Here is a 19,323-nt window from a genome sequence, read left to right as displayed (position 1 = left end):
TGACATTTGGAATATCTCATAATTTGACATTGCTAGACCTTCCAACGTATTCCTCTAGAGATTTGTTCTAGACACGAGCGGTCTAAGTCAAAGCTAGGCTTTAGCATCTTGATTGTATTAGTCTTATTCCTTATCTTAGGAAGATTACATTTAAATTAATATATTAAAAAAATTGAGAACTGGAAATGGGGAACGGAGAGTTTTAACACTAGGTTCCCTCTGCATATCCTTCGGGATTTTTTTTTACTAGCATGTACTGTCCCATTGCTGGGCAAAAGGCCCTCTTCATTTCTTCCACTCTGGTCTAATTTATGCTCCTGAACACCAGTCAGGCTTGTAATGATCCAGCTCGTCTCGCCATCGTCGTTTTAATCTGTCAAAACCTGGGAACCTAGTGTTAAGAGACTCCGATGTGTCTCCCAACGGAAATATCTAGATCTGCCTAACTTAGACATTTCCGTTCCCGGCTTTCCGCCAAACTCTCTTGGCATTACATGGGTACAAAAGTGAGAAAATATTAAATACATATTTCATTCCCCTGAGCGGGAATCGAACTCACAACCTTGTGTCCCTAATCTATGTCGGCCTTAAAACTATTAAATTAAATTAATATTTGTCCAGTACAGGACAGGCTGATGATGGTGATGACATAAAATTAAATTATAAACTCTACTGCATTCATTATTCATAGATATTATTTATTTTAACAACTTATCAAAGGTATCTAGATTTAGTGCTGAAATAAATTTTCATAGATAATGGTTTATGATTCGCAAATAAAATATGAGGGTATCCTAACAGTCTAACTGATTTACGACTTCTTGGGAGATTTTCGACAAGTTATATATAAGTTGTGTTTTACTTGATGTTTTCTTAGTATTTTGTAGGAATTTAATTTTTTTGTATATTGAAAATATTTGATATTGCTTAGAAATAAAGATTATTACAACTAGTTATTTAAATGAGGAAAAAATTAAATATTATTTGTATATAGTCTGTGAAACCATTTAAATTGTACAGTTTACAAGCTACGTCTTTCTTATGTATTTTCTGTGGAGTCAAAGTTTGCTTTTACTTAATTAACAAACTTAATGGCTTTGTAAAGTTATTATTTATTTCGTGAATGTTAATTAGAGGCACAAGCGTGTGGAGTTGTGGGTTCGATTCCCACTCGAGGTGATGAACCTTTAATATTTCCATTTCCTCGCTTTGGTAACGAGGCCAAATGCGGCGTTCAGTTCCGCCATTCAATCTATCTTAATGGGAACGGAGTGCCTTAACGCTAGGTTCCCAGGTTTCTTCTGCCTAAATTCCGCCGAACCCGCAACCTGTTGCTGTTGAACGCTTGCGCCATGACTGAAGTGTTTAAACACTAGGCTCCCTCTACCTGCCCTGCTTAATGCGGGATACAGCGTGAAAATGAGAGAAAAGATATCTCCATCTTAGTTATAAGACAAACTTATTCGACTTTGTTATTTTCCTGTAAAAACATGCTTAACAAAGTAAAAATCTATTTCCGTTCTCTGCTTAAATTATGTTTAAAGTTTTTGATCCCTAATTTCCATAAGATGTAGGATTAACCATTCCATGAAGCCAAGTTGTTCTTTATATTATCTTTAATCTTTGCTAGCACAATTTACTGTAAATGTTTTTCGTTATAAACTTTTTTGTAGTTGTTTTTGCATGGATAATGAGAAAACTGTACTTTTTTAAATTCTTTTAAATCTAGTTTTGAAAAAATCAAATCAAATCAGCTTCACGCTTTATCCCGCACACAACAGCGGAGGCAGAGGGAATCTAGGAACGTAGAGGTAAGACACTGCGTTGCCCATTAAGACACTCCGTTCTCCATTTTCCGCCGAATTTTCAAGGAAATTTTCAGAATTTTTAGAATTTTGATTGAGTTCTGCAACTCAACAGTCAGTTGTCAGTTCGAAGCCTGAATCATTAGGCAAATAACCCCTTAAAGTAGAAACGAAATTGATAGATATTTGGTATAATCATTATTTTGATATATTTATTTTAATATTTAATAGGTAAGGTAATTGTTTGGACAAAATATTTTTCAACTAAATTCATATAACATATAGTTTGTTTGGACAAACAAAATTAGTAAAGCGGTAACATAGGAAAATGTTAAATAAACAAGTATTTACTTGGAAGCCTCGGGAGGATTGGTTAAGGGGTTGGGGTATTTGCCTACGAAAATATACGTTATACATACAGTTATTATTTACATATAAAAAAATATTATAAAGAAAAGTCGAAGTAAGAAGCCGCTCTGGTAGGCAAAGTGCGGCGTTAAGTTCCGCCACCCCCACGACGTAAATTAATTAACTATGTATTATAAATATAATAGTAAATGTAATAATAGATTTAAAAAAATAATTACTAATTATTTCTTTGATTTGCTGATTCTCGTACACATAATTAAGATGTTTTAGTAAGATGTATAATTATTTTTTTTTATTAATTAAATTAAAAATAAAAAAAATCCATGATCTGACCAATTGCATATTTAGTAACGTACCCCCGGTTCGACCTGAACTGTAGTAGTCGGGATTTGAGTCCCCGTCGCGGCAAAAATTTGGGGCCTCCATGCGTGCTATGCATATAATGTTAAATTCATAAATAATATACATATATTATATATATATATATATATATATTTGTATATATTTAAGCATTGTATTTTATATTTTTTTGTTATATCTATATATTAAAAAAATAGTAATAATAGAAGTAGAACCAATGTGATAAAGGTGGGGTAGTGTTTCTTTCATATATAAATTATATATAGAAAGATTATTTGTATTTATTAACTAAAAATATTTATAATATATGAAAAATAACAGTTATTTACATCATTTTGGTTCAACTTATTTAGAACTTATTGTTAGAGCATATTTCAATATTTCAAATCTTTTTACTTGGTTATAATATTAGTTAGGTATATATTAATTTCGGAAATTTCTACGCATCATCAAATATTTCTACCCATCTTAACATAAAGGAAAATATTAATTTTGTCATTATTTTTAAGCTTCACGCTGTATCCCGCACTCAGCAGCTTAAGCAGAGGGAACCTAAGTTGCTATAAAAGCCTGAAATCTCTACAAGATATATTAAATTTATATGTAATGGGAACTATTGCAATATAACAGTATATATTTCACATAATTGAGTACCGAAGTAACGTTATACATTTTAAATGAACTTATCGGCATTCGATATTGGATTTAGTACATTTATTATTGAAATTTATTAGGCTGTATGAATTTAGTTGTTAAATTATAGACTATATTAATAAGTAGTTAATTTCATATATGTTTGCCTCTTGCATAGTACAGGTCGTCGTAGCGCAGTGCCACATGCGTGTGACTATAAACGCGAAGGTTGTCGGTTCTCATGGGGAAATGAATTATTATTTATTTCAATTCAATTATTCTTTATTTTCATTTCTTCGCTTTGGCAACAAGGCAAAGGCCGTTGAGCGTTGAGGCTCGAATTCGGCGGAAAGTGGAGAACGTAGAGTCTATACTCTAGATTCTCTCTGCCTACCCTGCGGGATACAGCGTGAAAATAAAATAGGTATGTCGAAATCCTTTGCCTAAATAAGAGTAAGCTTTCAAATATTAAATTTTAATATTTCCATAGAATGATTGTTATAAAGTTTCGTTGCTGTTAAATTTTATATATATTTTTCTTTCCTTAGGTTCAAGCTGTATCTCTTACCAGAGCGGGCAAATGATAAATAATTAATTACTTTGAGTAGGAATCGAACCCAAAACCGTCAAGTTTATTTAGTTTCTTTCAACTTTACCACAAAAAATTTTAAAATGTTATTTTAATAACAATATAACATTATAATATAATATTTATTGAAAAACACGCGCTTGCATAGATTCCATTATAAAAATGTTCTAAAATAAAATATCTCGCTCATATTTTTTAAAATTTTAATTATAACTTTGTTTTTAGATTAATTTTTCAATCAAAAATTTTATTACGTTTATATATTTTTTTCTATAATATATTCTATGTAGAAAACTTCAAATAATAAATTAATAAATATAGTATCTAATTTCAAATCTATAAACATTTTTAACAAATTCTCTATTTGAAAGTTCATAAATTACTTTAGTTGGGCGAAACCACATTTTTCAATTAAGAATTAGTTGACTATTCGTATAATAATAGTTCTAAACGAAAAATGTGGTGTAATCTATAGAACGATAAAACTTTTGATATTAAAGTTAAATAAATTACTTGTCCCATTTCGTTGGTTTTTCTAAAAGTCCCAAATTCGAATCTTAATAAGGTTTAACCTTAAACAATATACCTGTTTATAATGTAAAAAAAATCCAAATATTTTAGTATTAAACAAATAATTTTAAGTTTTAGGCTTATTTCGAATTATTTATTAGCTTTTTTTTTCTAAAATAAAATATAAACATAGTATCACCTTTATTAAAAGACGAGGAATAGATAATTCTATTTATTATTTGCGAATTTTTGTCCTTTATTCTATAAAAATATAGAAATTTAGATTTTTTTTTTTATGAAAATATAAAAAATCAATCGATTTCTTGATCTTGATGATGTGACACTTTGTCGTCAATCTTTGTTAAATTTAAATTAACTTTTATAAAGTAAATTTTAAAATAACTATTAGTTTAACGACGACGAACTATTTTAATTAATTCTGTGGGATTTCAACTTCTATTAGTTACACAATTAATGGGCTTTCTGTCACACTTCTATATGTTAAAATACCTATATTTTATTATTAAAACCTTACAAAAAATATAATATAAATTAATTAAATATTTATCTATGAAAAAAAAAACATTAACATGCGAATACTCACTCAGCATTAGTTTCGGGTGTGGGGAGGTCTCCTATAGTCGTCAAGGTCAATGTGGACCAGTACAAGGAACCTAAGTACTTGCGGGTCAGAGTCGCGTAGTCCCCCGGTCGATGTGGGTACGCCCAGTCACCCTGTAAATATATGGTTTTAATATTTTTGAGGACATCATGTGGATGGCCGATGATTGTGAGTTCGATTTCCACTGTAATTGAATAATTCAATAAATTGATTTTCTTGTGGTAATAAGACAAAGCGCGGCGTTGAGTTACGCCACTCAACAAGCAAACTCTCGAAAATTCGGTGGAAAATAGGAAACAAAGTGTTTTAACACTAGGTTCCCAAGTCCCCTCTGCCTACCGTGCTATATGCGGAATCCAGCTTGACGCTAGAAAAAGTTATTTGTTTATTCATTTTTGCCCGCTCTCCGCTGTCTGAATAAAATAATAATAGTTGAGTAACAGATCTCAACGCTGAAGTCTTCTCTTTTCAGACATTTCAACTTTATGTTATACTACAACCTAATTTCCATTTCCACACATTTTCATCCAATTTTCCAGTTATTTACGTTTAGTTATTTAATCTGTATGAAAAATACTTTATATGTACAATCCATACCTATATTATTAATTCGAAAGTAACTCTGTCTGTCTGTCTGTCCTTTACGCAATCAGGGCCAAACCGAACCGAAAAAATTAAATTAGTTAATTGTGATAAAATACTCATAGGGTCTCGGGGTGAACATAGGATACTTTTTTTCTCATATTTGTAATATTTTTGATATATCCCAATATATTAAAATATTTATTAATTTGACATGTAATTTATTCCGCCATGTTAATAACAACCGTCGCTGTGCGACCGTTGCTAAGCAACGATTTGCAAAGTTTGTTGTTAGAAAACGTCACTTAAAATAAGCTTGCTTAACGCATCTCTCTATTGAAAACTGAAAATAAATTCATAAATATATTTATTAAATATTCGTATAGTTGAAGCGGGCGTAGCCGCGTTTGGGTCCACTAGTATTATATATTAGTTAACTCAGTTACTAATACCTAATTATTTAAACTAAAAACAGTACCAACAATATACAATATGCATAGTTAATTCTTTATTTCAGTAATTTGCATTCCAAAAAGGAAATTTCATTATACCTAGGAACCTCGGAACCTCGGCTAACTGATTGCTTTACGACGGGACTAATATAAATGTCTCGTTGAAAGTCTTCATTTAATGGCAAAATGCTATATAAATAAAGTTTATTAAAGTTGGAGGAATTATTTTTCTTGAAGTAGGCCAGTTGTGGCCCAAACGCCACTTGTTGTGGTTTCGATTCTCACTCGAGGAAATGAGATTATACATTTTCATTTCTTCGCTCTAGTTCTTCGGTCTGACATAGCATGGCTTCAGGCATGGCAAAATACGGCGTAAAAGGGTAACGAGGTGTCTTAACACTAGGCTACCTCTGCCTACTATGCTTCATGGGGCGTGAAGCTGATAAAAAAAGACTTAATGATCCGTTTATATGCCTTGGTTACTTGGATGAAAAGTGTCTCATTTTAGTGGCGTAACTTAACGCCGCGGCTTGTCTAAGTACTAAGAGTTATAGATTTTATTACGCACCTGAAACCCTTCAGCTTCCGATAATAAGAAGTAGAAACAGCCGAACCAATGGGCCAGTATGAGGAGGATATGTATAAGATTAATCACTCGCCAGAAGTTGGGATACACGGTTCTGGATTCAACCATGTAGTAGCAGCTGACGGCCCTGTATACCTGGAATTCAATATTTTATTATTGTTTTGTTGTTTTTTCTTTAGAATCTAGTGTCATGTTATTCCGTTCTCCATATTTCGAATTCGTGATATGTCGTAACACAACGCCGAAATTTGTATTTTTGTAGCGCAGAAATGAAAATAATTCGTTTATCGAGTGGAAATCGAATCCATAGACGTCGCGTTTACAGGCAGATGGTGAGATGAGAGTTCCACTGCGCTATGATGGCCTCGAAATAGTTAAAAATTATATAATGCAAGTATTATTATTAAGTTTTTTAATGGTTTCCCATAAAAATATTTTATATTTTTATATATTTATCGCATTTAGGGTAGGTAGCGTAGGATGGGTTGAGTAGCGTCTATGGGTAGAAAACCTGGCGTCGAGAAAATAATTTATAGGCATCATCAATTAAATTCAATTAAATACTTAAATTAAAAAACAGTCCCTCAAGTAGAATCAAACCCATAACCATCACGCTTAAGAAAATATTTCCAGTTCATAATTTTATCATTTATTAATAGGTAATACATTTTTACTATTAAACTTGCATTGTTTGGAATATTGACAAAAAAACGGAGAACGGTGATTACTAAGTTCTTTAAATACGGAATAAGGCTTATTGGATTTTTATCACATAAAATAATTTTCGGATGAGGTCTCCTATATCACAAAATATTCCATATTACAGCGTAATATTGCTATTTTATTTGAGTATTTTGTGTGGAATTTCAATATATAGATATTAATAGTTACCCGAGCGTGGGCTACTTTTAAAATATCAAATGATACTGTAATTCTATAATATTTTATATCAATATTATGCAAAAAACCATTTTACGCTGTTTCCCGCACACAGCAAGTTAGGCAGAGGAAACCTAGTGTTAAGACACTCAGTTCTCCATATTCCGCCCGATTTTGGAGGCGTAATTATAAAAAAACAAAATCTGCGAAGGGCGGCGTTGAGGTCCGCTACTCAACATGCAATGTTTCCAGAATTCGGAGGAAAGTGGGGAATGGAATTATCTTAATAGGAACGGAGTCTCTTAACACTAGGTTCGCAGGTTCGTTCTGTCTACTCTGCTATGTGCGGGATACAGCGTGAAGTTAAAAAAAATGAAGCATGGCCTCTACTAGATTTAGAACAAGATTATCACAAAATGTTAAATCTCTAGAAATTATTAATTAAAAAGTTTTCCAAAAATATAATGAAAAAGATTATTTTCTATTTTTACCTTAAAAAATCTTGGAAATCTAATGATAGGATTGATGCCGATTTTGAGCTGCAGAAGGTCCAGGGGTGTTAGCGCCGTTATGTCCAGTAGAAATGGTCTCGATGTAATGTAATGTTTCGCTAATTTCTTCGAATCGTAAACCTGTGGACAAATAAACGTTTATTTATTAATATTTTTATTTCTTCCAGTTGAGTTCCACCATTCAACATGCAATGATTCAAAATTTCTGCAGAAAGTGGAGAACGGTGTGCTTTAACGAGATATTCTATTATTCAGTTAGGTAGGTCCTTTAAAAAAACAGCGTCATGTTTATCCCGCATAGCAAGGCAGGTAGGCAGAGAGAACTTAGTATTACCCTCCGTCCACTCTCCACTTTTTGCCTAATTTTCGTGACATCGTCATGAGCAGTGGAAGACAATGCTGCGCTTTCTCTTGCTACTGGATAGGGAAAAATAAAAACTATTTATGTTGCCCCCAGTAGGTATCGAACCCAGAACCACGTTTACAAAGAGACACTGCTCCGTGACGGCCTCAAAATAAATAAATTTGTAGAATATAATTAATTCGTGATTTATGATATCTGGGGCTGGATAGGCTGACAGGGCTGATTAATCGGTACTGAATCTCAGTTTTTTATTTTTCCGTTAACGTTTATGCAACAATGATAAATAATCTGGTGGTGAGGGCCAGTGTCTTCTTGAAAAAGCGTTTATTGTGATTTCACTTAGAGAATTATGTAAGATAATCTCAACTTAGTGTTTAGGCACTCTATTCCTATTACGACAAGAGTTTAAGAAACTCATTTCTCGAGATTTCGGCAGAAAATGGGGGACAGAATCTAATCTCCATTTTCTATCAAATTCTAAGATATTACTGTTCCTATTAAGACAAGTATTTTACATTCGTGCCTCGAGAATTAGAAAATGATACGAAATGTCACGATAAGAGAAACGAAGGCATTGCGTGTTGAGTGGCGGTACTCATTATATTACTTATTGATTCCTATTTCTCGATTCTTTTTACTTACGCCACTTACACGCATTGCCTCGTACTCTACGTTCTCTCCGCTTGGGAAACTGCTTATATATTCGATTTCCCAGTATGGTTTGATATAATACAGTCAAAAGGCTCGCATTCCCTATCCTACTCTTCTTTAAGGTATTTTAATACGAGGCAAATTTTATAAAAAATACAGCAAAATCGATGCTCCACGCTATCTCGAGTCGATAAAAGGTCTTAACCGACAGACGGACAATAAAGGGATTCTATTAGGATTTTACTTTTACCTTTTGAGATACGGAACCCTATACAAATTTAATTCGTTGGTAATTTCAAATGAAAACTAAGCTTGTATACAAAAAAATATAAATTAAAACGTCTTCTTATCTAAGACGGCAATAAACGTTCACGTAAAAGAACGTAAGTGCAAACACTTGTAACTCAAATGCTTTTTATTCAAATATTCTATTCACGTGTCTAGAAGCTTTAACAAGAGGTACTCGTATTTGTAGATTCTGGGGGGATAAGGATTGTTTAAAGCTACATATTAGTTTTACGAAAATCCCTTAAAACGATTCTTAAAGCAAAAGTTAGATAAATGATATGGATATGGTAAAGTAATATCTATCTAGAATGTTGCAATTTGGCAAGAACTGAGCACTGACAGTACAAAAAAACTGGGATAAATCCGAATATTGTCAATTCATAGATAAATCACAGAAAAAAATATCACAAGCTTATAGTTTTAGTTTAGTTATTTTAGTTTATCTATATATATAAAAGGACTTGTCCTCACTGACTGAGGTAAGACGCGCGCACAGCCGTAAACGCTGTGCGTAGAAACGTGAAAGTTGGACAAAAGTTTACTTTCGTAATCTGGATATCCACTAAGAAGGGATTTTTAAAAAATTTAACCCTAAAGGGGTGAAATAGGGGTTCAAAGTTTGTATGGAAAAAAAATTAAATCGACACCGATTTTTATAAAATTTTAAACTTAGATTTTTAAAAGTATTTAATTGAACACGTGTTTCATCGTTTTCTAGAATTCTCCCCCTAAGGGTGCAAATAAGGGGTTGAAAGTTTGTATAGGTTTTTTTTTTAAATCGTCACCAATTTTTATAAAATTCGAAATTCAGACTCTTAAACGTATATAATTAAACACATGTTTCATGGTTTTCTAGAATTCATCCCCTAAGGGTGCAAATAAAAGGTTGAAAGTTTGTATGGGAAAATTCTTAAATCGCCACCGATTTTTATAAAATTTGATATTTAGACTCTTAAAAATATTTCATTGAACATATGTTTCATGGTTTTCTAGAATTCACCCCCTAAGGGTGCAATTAAGGGGTTGAAAGTTTGTATCGAAAAATCTTTAAATCGCCACCGATTTTTATAAAATTTTAAATTTAGACTCTTAAAAATATTTCATTGAACACATGTTTCATGGGTAATTAGAATTCACCCTTAAATACGCAAGCGAAGCTGCGCGCGTCCGCTAGTTTGATATAAAATAAGTTCATACGCCCACAAATTTAAGTTTGTCAACTTTCAAAAGTTATACTCCCAGTTAACTTATCTACTCTTGTTTGACCGACCATCGTGAACAAGAAACCAAATGAGAATCGAATCCACAATCAGGTAAATTCAGTAGATATTTTATCTTAGAACTAGTATAAAAATAGATGACAACTACTGAGTAAAACACACCAACCTCCCAAGTAATTAAGATCAGGTAAGCTCATACGTCTCAATAATGACCCCTCGTGGAGCGTGCTATGTGTTCTTAATAACAAAGTTAATGGCATAATATAGCGCATTTTTGCTTAGAAAGTAATTAATTAAAAATTATTTTAAAATTACGCTTTTTTTGCATAAATAATTGTTGGTTAAATTTATATTTTATCAATATAAATTCCTTATTAACTGAGCGACGGACAGACAACGTACAGCCAAAACTATTTGGGCTTAAATAACTGAAATTTGACATACAGGCCTATCCTTAGGGATTGCATTAAAAGAGCAGTTTTCGAAAATGTAATAATTGAGGTTTGTAATATATAATAATTGTAATTCTATGCTTTATAGGTATGAGAAATATAACTTTTTTATAGAAAAATCAAACGAGTGCAAGGGTTACGTGATCCACTAGTCTGCAACACCAGGTAAACCAGGACGTAAGCCTTAACCATATTCAGTTGTTTGGCGTTAAAGGAAGTTCCTTCAAAACCCGATATCAGTGGAGTGCCAAGTATTGGAGAAATGTGGTGTATAAAATTCAACGAATACTTTGTAGACTATAATGAAACTGAACCATATTCTTCTCAAGCAGCAGAGTTTACAGAGAGAACTTCATGTTAAGGCATCATGTATTCCACTCAATATTTGGAATTAATGTGGAATGAATTACAGATATTGCATTTACAATAGCGGAATTAAACGCCGGTTTCTTTATTTTTCAAAGAAATGTCAATATATATAAGATACATACCATAAGCCCTTGTTCCAGGTAACCAGTTCTAAATTGGACGACGACGTCAAGAGCAAACACGAAGTCTCCAATACCGTCGCAGACCACCCAGAAGTAATGGCACATAATCTGTTGACAAATGCATTTTTATTAGATTTCATATAAAAATGTTGCAATTTTTTGAAAATAGTACAGTTTCACGCTTTATGGAGGGAGTTAGTGTTGAATAAAAGTAATGTTTAGACTCTCCTTTCTTCACTTTCCACCTATTTTAAGAACATTGCGCATTCCATCAAGAAAGCCATTGCGTTTTTTAATTTACTAAGAAACTTCGAAACACTGGCAACTTGTTTTTTTAATTTCACGTATATAGTAGAGGCAACTCAGTGTTAAAACACTACGCCTGCCTTTGTCTTGGTACCAGAGCGAGGAAACGGAAATATTTTTTTATTTATTTATACAGATTCACCTTTGATAATTACATTAAGTAAATTTTGATAACAATAGTTTTCTTAATTCTGTATTCTTTATCACTAAATGCTTTACTTCATCATCAAGATTGCACTCGTTGAGGCTCAATAGTTAATATAAATAGCTTAAAACGTTTTTCATTACAAATTTTTAATTTGGACAACTCATATTTATTTTTTTAGTAAATATTAATCTGTAAAAATATGTAAAAACATATTTCAATCAGTTTCACGTTTTTTTCATTACTTCGAGTGAGAATTGAATCCGCAACCATCACGTTAACAGTCAGTCGCCGTTTCCATAGCCCAATGGCTCTGTAAATTCAATTACTTTATATTTCGTAGCGCTACAATTGTATTACGAAAGACTTTACTGTATATAAAGCTTTATTTATGTAAGCATAAACAATTTTATTATTTGAAGACTTAAAATTATTTCAATCGTGGCAGAGGTACAAGCATGCAGATATAAACGCGATAGGTTGTGGGTTCGATGCTCACTCGAGGAAATTAAATATTTAACATTTTCTTTTCCTCGCGCTCATAATGAGGCAAAGCGTCTACAAGCAATGCTATCAGAATTTGGTGAATAATGGGTAACATAGTGTACTAATACTAGGTAACGTCTGCCCTGCTTTTTGCGGGATACAGCGTGAAGGTAAAAAAAGGAAAAAGCTAGAAAAAGCATTTATTTTGAGAGACTTTTTACAAATCGAAATAATTATTTTATGTAATTTTCTTTGATTTTCAATATGACTAGATCAATCAAGACGTGCCAGAAGTCGACAATGCGTTTTTTCATATAAGAGCAGGAAATCGATCCCCTAAAGAGTAATCGAACCCTAGACCGTCGCGTGTACGTAGACAGTATGCGACGATGCCCTCAAAATATTAATACAATTATTCATTATTAAGTACTATTAATAAATATGATTGCTACTCGTAGGTACGAGAATTTATTACTTCATTAATTAGTTAGGGATCGTCGTTTATAGCAAACATACCCTATTAAGTCTTAACGATGTAAGCTCCTATGGGCTGTAAAACATAATATAGATAGGATTTTATTGTTTTATTAAGGGATTTTATTATTTACATATATATAATATATGTCAAAGATATATGTATGTATTATATATTAATATATATATGGCGGTTGACCTGTTGTTTAACGTGTAATACTGTAAGGGTTCGGAAAGTCTAAAACGATGATATTTTTTTTAGATATGCCTACAATATACAATAATACTTTTATATATTTTAATGGAATTTTAGTATATAATCAATTACATTTAAATAGAAAATACATAATTTTATAAACTGAAATTTGAAAAAAATATTATATTTTTTTATTAAATTAATTTTGTTACTAGATGAGCAGGCACGTACAAAACTATGCGACCAACCAAGGACCAGCTCTTAATAAAATGGGCTAATGCAAGCTGAGGAGGCTTTTGGTTCCACGTTACAGTCCCTGAGGGCATTACGACGACCTCAAGACCATTCTTTACTTTAACAAATGCCCTGAGGATTGAACGTTAAGCAACTAAGCTGTTTCTAATAGTTCATTTATAGTTTTTAGCTATAAGTCCCAAAAGAGAAAGAATCTCAAATAAAAGAAGAAGAAGAAAGGTGTGACTGTAACGCGACGGTTGTGGGTTCGATTCCCACTAGAGGAAGTGAAATATTTATTTACGTTTATATTTCCATTTCTTCGCTCAGGTATCGAGGCAAAGCGCGGCGTTCAGTTCTGCCACTTAACACACGATGCCTGCAGAATTCGGCAGAAAGTGGGGAACGGAATGTCTTAACACTCCTCCCAGGTTTCCTCTGCCTACCCTGGTGTGCGGGATACAGCGTGAAGCTGATTTGATTTTTTTTTTTTACTTTAGAAGTCTCAAAAGTCATTTTTACTCTCACAACACTCACTCACGAAGCTCTTATACAATATATTGTAGTACGTACTTTGATTTCGACGAAACTTAATAAACTGAAATGTTATTCCAAACGTGAAACGTCCCAATTGACCCAAAAAAGTGAGAATGAAAGGTATCAAATGATTTCTTGGGATCGCTGTAATTTCTTTTGAAAAGCTTTACTTTTTACTTTTTGCTATTTTGGATAGCGAATCCCCACTTTTTTATAATATCGAAGAAACAGTAATATTTAATGGAAAAACATCAAAATTTTTCTTTTATCAACAATTATTGGAAATTTTATAATAAATAATAATTAACGTATTGTACGGTAGACGTATATTATGAAAACACATCTACCTACATCTCAATCAATTTTGCATCCACTCATATCGAGATCGACGAGGTCAGGTGCTTATCCAAATATTGAGTGTAATTGGAAAACTAGATCCATTAAAATTTAATTGTTTATTAACACTATATAAAACTATATGACATATGGGAAAAACATATTTGTCGGCATGTAACACATATAGAAATAAAAACATAAAGAAATAATATATCTCTAAACCAGCAAAAAGTATAGAAAATAGTGATATTAGCGACTACTTCAATTAAAGTGTATATATGAAACTTGAGATTATAAATATTTGCTAATTTCAAATTATTTCAATATTTTGAAATATTGCCTAAGGAAATTATTATTGTTTTTAAACTTTATTACATATAAATAAATAGTTCGATTTTTTAAATAAATAAGTGCTTAACCCTTAACTTGGCAAAATTTTTTTTTTTTAGTATTAAAATAATATTCATACCACTTGACGTTTAAGAACCAAGGATGTCTAGAAAAATAACAAAAAAAATCTAACGAGCATAGTTTAAAAAAAATCATATGTATCTTGTGGGATACATTGCCAAGAGCATTAACAATTACACTACGCTAACAATGTATCTCTACAGATACATTGCCATACACAGCGATGACTTAAATTATAAACTTATTTATATATGAAAATCATTATAATTAAATAGCGTTTATTATCAGTCGTTTATACTATGAGGATTGAACCTTCTATTGCAATAGAAATAAAACAAAATCACATTAATTTTGGAAATTTTTATTATGAAAATTGAAAAAACAATTTCGATCCGGTAACATACAAAGCCTCATACCACATTTAATACATATGACAGTTGTTTGGCCTTTGATGCACAGCTTGCAACGTCCTTTCGGCCCAAAAGTAGGGAAATGATTGTATCCATCATATTTTACGTCTGGAGTTGGCCTTAGGCTACTGGGTGTTTTTATGATTTTTTTTGGTGCTGGTGGTAAAGAATCAAAATTTTCAAATGGTTGCTGTCGCCCAGAATGTAAAAGCCCTTGTATAATATGATTCCGGATTTTTTTTAAACTCATATATTTTACGTTATTTATGGCAGTATGCCTGCGATATAAAATCCAGCTATTGTTCACGCACATGTCTAAAATTTGGGAAAATATGGGTAAGTACCATCGGTGACTTTTCATCTCCGTTCTGTACAAAGCCACTAACATATCTGCAAGGTCGACACCACCCATATGGGCGTTGTAGTGCTTTATTATATTGGGACAGGGCACAGCAGCTCTCTGTTTCAAATCTTTGTTGTACCGCTGTATAACTCCAACAGGTGTTTCCGAAACATAACTACTTGCAACAGTGACTACTTTGTTGTCATACCATTTTACAACACACACTTTGTTTTTGTTGCAAACCACTCGTGAATAAGATCCTCGACCTTTCTTCTTGAGGGCTTTATCAGATAGCAGTTTCTGTTCTGCACCACGTAGTCGATTCGATCTGATTGTTCCTAAAGAAAATATTCCCATATCATATCGCAGCATGTGAATAAGCTCTAAGCTGGTGAAAAAGTTGTCAAAATAAATAACTGAACATGCTGGATCAGGAATAGTTCTACATAGTGATAGGACGACTTTTGCCCCAAAGCCCAAACTCAACTCTTCTGGAGAAAATACATGATATCTGAAAGTGTCTTCGCCGCCATAGACCAGAAAATCGTAAATAAAGCCCGAAACTCCCGCTCTAACAAATATTTTGTACCCCCATTTGCGAGGTTTGTTTTTTACATACTGCTTTCGGTTACCGGCTTTTTTGCCTTTATATGGCACCATCATCTCGTCGATACTAAACCTTGTTTCGTGAGGTACCTTCAAAAAATTGGCACGAACTTTTTCAATGAGGGGCCTAACTTTAAAATATCGGTCACCGTCATCAAGTAAGTTATCGTTAAAGTGAATGTACCGTCGTAACTGCTGAAATTTTTTGAGTGGCATTACATTAGCTATTTGTGCAAATCTAAATTCTTGGGACCAATAGTCAGTATAGGCCGGCATATTTACGATTCCCATGATCAAATTAATTGCGATAAAATCCTTGATAGATTGTTTGGAAAAATTAAGAGAGCGACCAATTGTTTGAGTTGAATATAAATTACTTTGCTGTGTAATCATATCAATGATGTCATCATCAAAGAAATAACAAAAATATTCTAGAGGTGTTTTGATGTTGTCTACTGGTAACTGTTTATCCTGTATTTCGGCATTATGTTGAAATTTTTTATTATCCCAGTTGAAATTCAATTGCTTTTTTTGTATGGGCGCAGGCCGTCTAATAGCTGGCTTTGGCTGTTTTGATCGAGTATTCTTTATATTCGATGGTGATGCTACTGTTGCTGGCGATGACTCAGGTGTTTCGGGTACTATTTGGTTCAATTTCGGACTTTTATCAAAGCTTGTGGTGACTGGTGAAGGAGGTATAATTGAGTGAAGAAAATCTTGAGTGGAATAATTTAATGAAAGTTTTGGTTTCATTGATATCGGAGGGCAGTTAGCAGTAATTTGGAGCATACTAAGATTGTTATCGTCGTCAGAAAGAATGTGAAGATTTTCAAGAGAGGAAGGAAGCGACGGAGCAGGTGAGGATTCAGTGCTGTCATGTTTTTGAAAGTTAAAATTCTCGACCTCATTACTAGAATCTGAACTTTCTTCATCATTTGATGATTGATGGTGCTTTGGCACCATCGCAAGTATTTTGCTAGCTCTTGAAAATCTTGAAAACATAATTTACCTATAACCAATAGAAAATAAGCTAAACATGCATAAGCATATGAACAGTTAATCAGCTCGGCAGTGTGCACATACATATACAACAATATTCTGTATAAGTTGTTAGTGAAGCTGACAGTGTGCACCATGAGATACATGTCAAATAGACATAAAATTGCCACGCACTGGGCAGTGTGCATGACAAGATACATCCATTTAAAACGTCAAATGAAGCATCAACCAAACAATAACAGAAAGTTAAAAGTAATTACTTTAAAGCAAAATATACTTAAATTTATAATTTCACGCTCCCATTTATAAAATATGTAAAAACCGAAATATTTTAGTAAAGTTTCTTACCTTGCTGCGTGTCGACAAGTCGGAACTTGAAACAAAATGAAGTTTGACAGCTCATCAGTGTGGCCAACAGAAAAAAACTGAACAAGCGTTCGGAAGTTAAGAAATTATTGAAACATTCACATATAAATAATTAGCTTGCGTTCAAAATTGATGGCACAATTTTTTTATAATTCTGATGTATCTCCACAGATACATTATCAAGAAAAGGGTTAAAAAGGTTTTTTCTTGCTTGCCTAATTTAATTTGTTAAAATAAATATTATCGGTTACTTTGTCGGTAACAATATAAAGGTTAAATTTAAATTATTGTAATGACAATTATGTTCCTCTCATATAAATACAAAGGGCGGCGTTAAACTCCGAAACAACCAAAGACCGTACAGTTTCTCGTACCGGTTCTTCTCAGATCCAAGTTAGTAACTTTTATGAACCGATGGTAAATTGTTTGACGTTTGAGTTTGACAGAATTGAGCATGTAACCTATTATTTTAAATAAAATTATATGATTTTGTCTTTGGTAATGAAAGCAGGTTATAGAGCCTGTTACTACACTCTCTGCTTACCAAGCAATACGAGGAAGAACATGAAAGTGATAACATATATATGTATTTAAATATACATATAAATGTATATATTATCTTGTTTCAGTGGAAAATTATCGAATTTTACTAGGGAACTTGCTTTGTTATTTACTATGGTAAGCAATTTTCTTGGTCGTTAGTTGTTTCTGTCAGGAAACATCCTCCATTATCTGCAGGAGTCGTGGAGATAACAGCTATTTGTGTTGAAGACTTGCATTTGATTGTGACACAAACCAAGCTTAATTGGACAGTATACCGTAAGTAAAATATACCGGACGCCATGACAGGTTTTTAAATTAAATTTTTTTCTTCTGCTTCAGCAGGGTAGGCAGAGGAAATCTAGTATTAAGACATTCCATTCCCCACTTCCCTTCCCTCCAATCCCCCGCGATTTCTCGAGACATTATATGTTTAAATAAATAAAGTTAAATAATAAAGTTAAATAAAGTTAAATAAAAAAAGAAAACATAGATTTAAATAAATATTACATTTCCTCAAGAACTCACAACCAATTGATTCTTACAGTCACACACAGAAATTTTTCGAGGTTGAGTGGCGGAACTCAACGCCGCGTTTTCCCTTGACACTAGAGCGAAGAAATGAAAATTTTAAATATGGTGTGACTGTAACGCGACGGTTGTGAGTTCGATTCCCACTCGAGAAAGTGAAATATTTATTTACGTTTATATTTCCATTTTCTTCGCTCTGGTGGCGAGATAAAGCGGGACGTTGAGTTCTGCCCCTCAACACGCAATGCCCCCAAAATTAGGCAGAAAGTGGGGAGCGGAGTGTCTTAACACTAGGTTCCCTCTGCCTAACCTGCTATACAGCGGGATACAGCGTGACGCTAAAAAAAAAAGTATCATCTTCCATAAGGAAAACACACTAAAACAACACGACTAAAATTAATCTAAATTCCATTTATTTTGACATCGATCGTCTGCAATTGTTATCAAAGAATGGAACTGTTAGAATATATGCTATGATAATGGCCTTACTGACAGTACTATTTTCAAAGGCTTCATTGCATTATGGATTTAGCTAGAATCTAGATAGTCCAATATGTATGTCTTATACGTTTTATGGAACCACAATGCGATGTCTGGTCGGGACAGAATGGGGGAAATTTATTTGTATTATTCTGCTGGTATAGCAATTTCTGGCCTTTTTTGGAGCTCAAGATATTAGATAAAGATAATAGATAATATATAGATAATAGACAATATAAAGATTGAAGAAGAATTTCCCGCAATGCAGGACTCTTCGGGCAGATCGGTAACAGTATTGAGACCTGGAATGTGAACGGGCGTTGAACAGTACTGATGTACCTTTTAATTGAAATTCAAGGTCAAACCCTTCACAATTAACTGCTTAGACCTCTAGAAATAGGTTCTTTTTAAAATAAATACGACGTTATTTTGAAAATAAATGCTCTAGAATTTAGATAAAAGAAGAGTCAAGATTAATATTAAATATTTTTTATATTACATTAGTCTCTAAAAAACTTATTATTTACCTTTTTTCCTAAATTTATATACATGTACAGT

The 19,323-nt window shown here is 32.7% G+C and overlaps 1 protein-coding gene across 9 annotated transcripts in view; it reads right to left on the bottom strand.

Annotated features, from left to right (window-relative positions):
* The window catches only part of Cngl (Cyclic nucleotide-gated ion channel-like), a 112,504-nt gene that overhangs the window by 21,519 nt on the left and 71,662 nt on the right, over positions 1–19,323 (bottom strand). For 7 of the 9 annotated variants that reach the window (XM_085206228.1, XM_085206274.1, XM_085206237.1 and 4 more), the window contains 5 exons: positions 11,366–11,473; positions 7,879–8,019; positions 6,491–6,643; positions 4,871–5,001; positions 2,531–2,605 (listed from right to left, as the gene is read on the bottom strand). In XM_085206228.1, coding sequence (XP_085062354.1) covers positions 2,531–2,605; positions 4,871–5,001; positions 6,491–6,643; positions 7,879–8,019; positions 11,366–11,473 — 608 coding nt within the window. The remainder of the gene's footprint in view (positions 1–2,530; positions 2,606–4,870; positions 5,002–6,490; positions 6,644–7,878; positions 8,020–11,365; positions 11,474–19,323) is intronic. The other 2 variants (XM_085206254.1, XM_085206291.1) reach the window with 1 other exon arrangement.

This window comes from Heliconius melpomene, chromosome 2, assembly GCF_056956725.1.
Source record: "Heliconius melpomene rosina isolate 202511_hmr_F chromosome 2, ASM5695672v1, whole genome shotgun sequence".
In the NCBI taxonomy this organism is placed as follows: domain Eukaryota; kingdom Metazoa; phylum Arthropoda; class Insecta; order Lepidoptera; family Nymphalidae; genus Heliconius; species Heliconius melpomene.
Note: the sequence above shows the minus strand (reverse complement) of the source record. Positions and strands in the feature narration are given on the sequence as shown.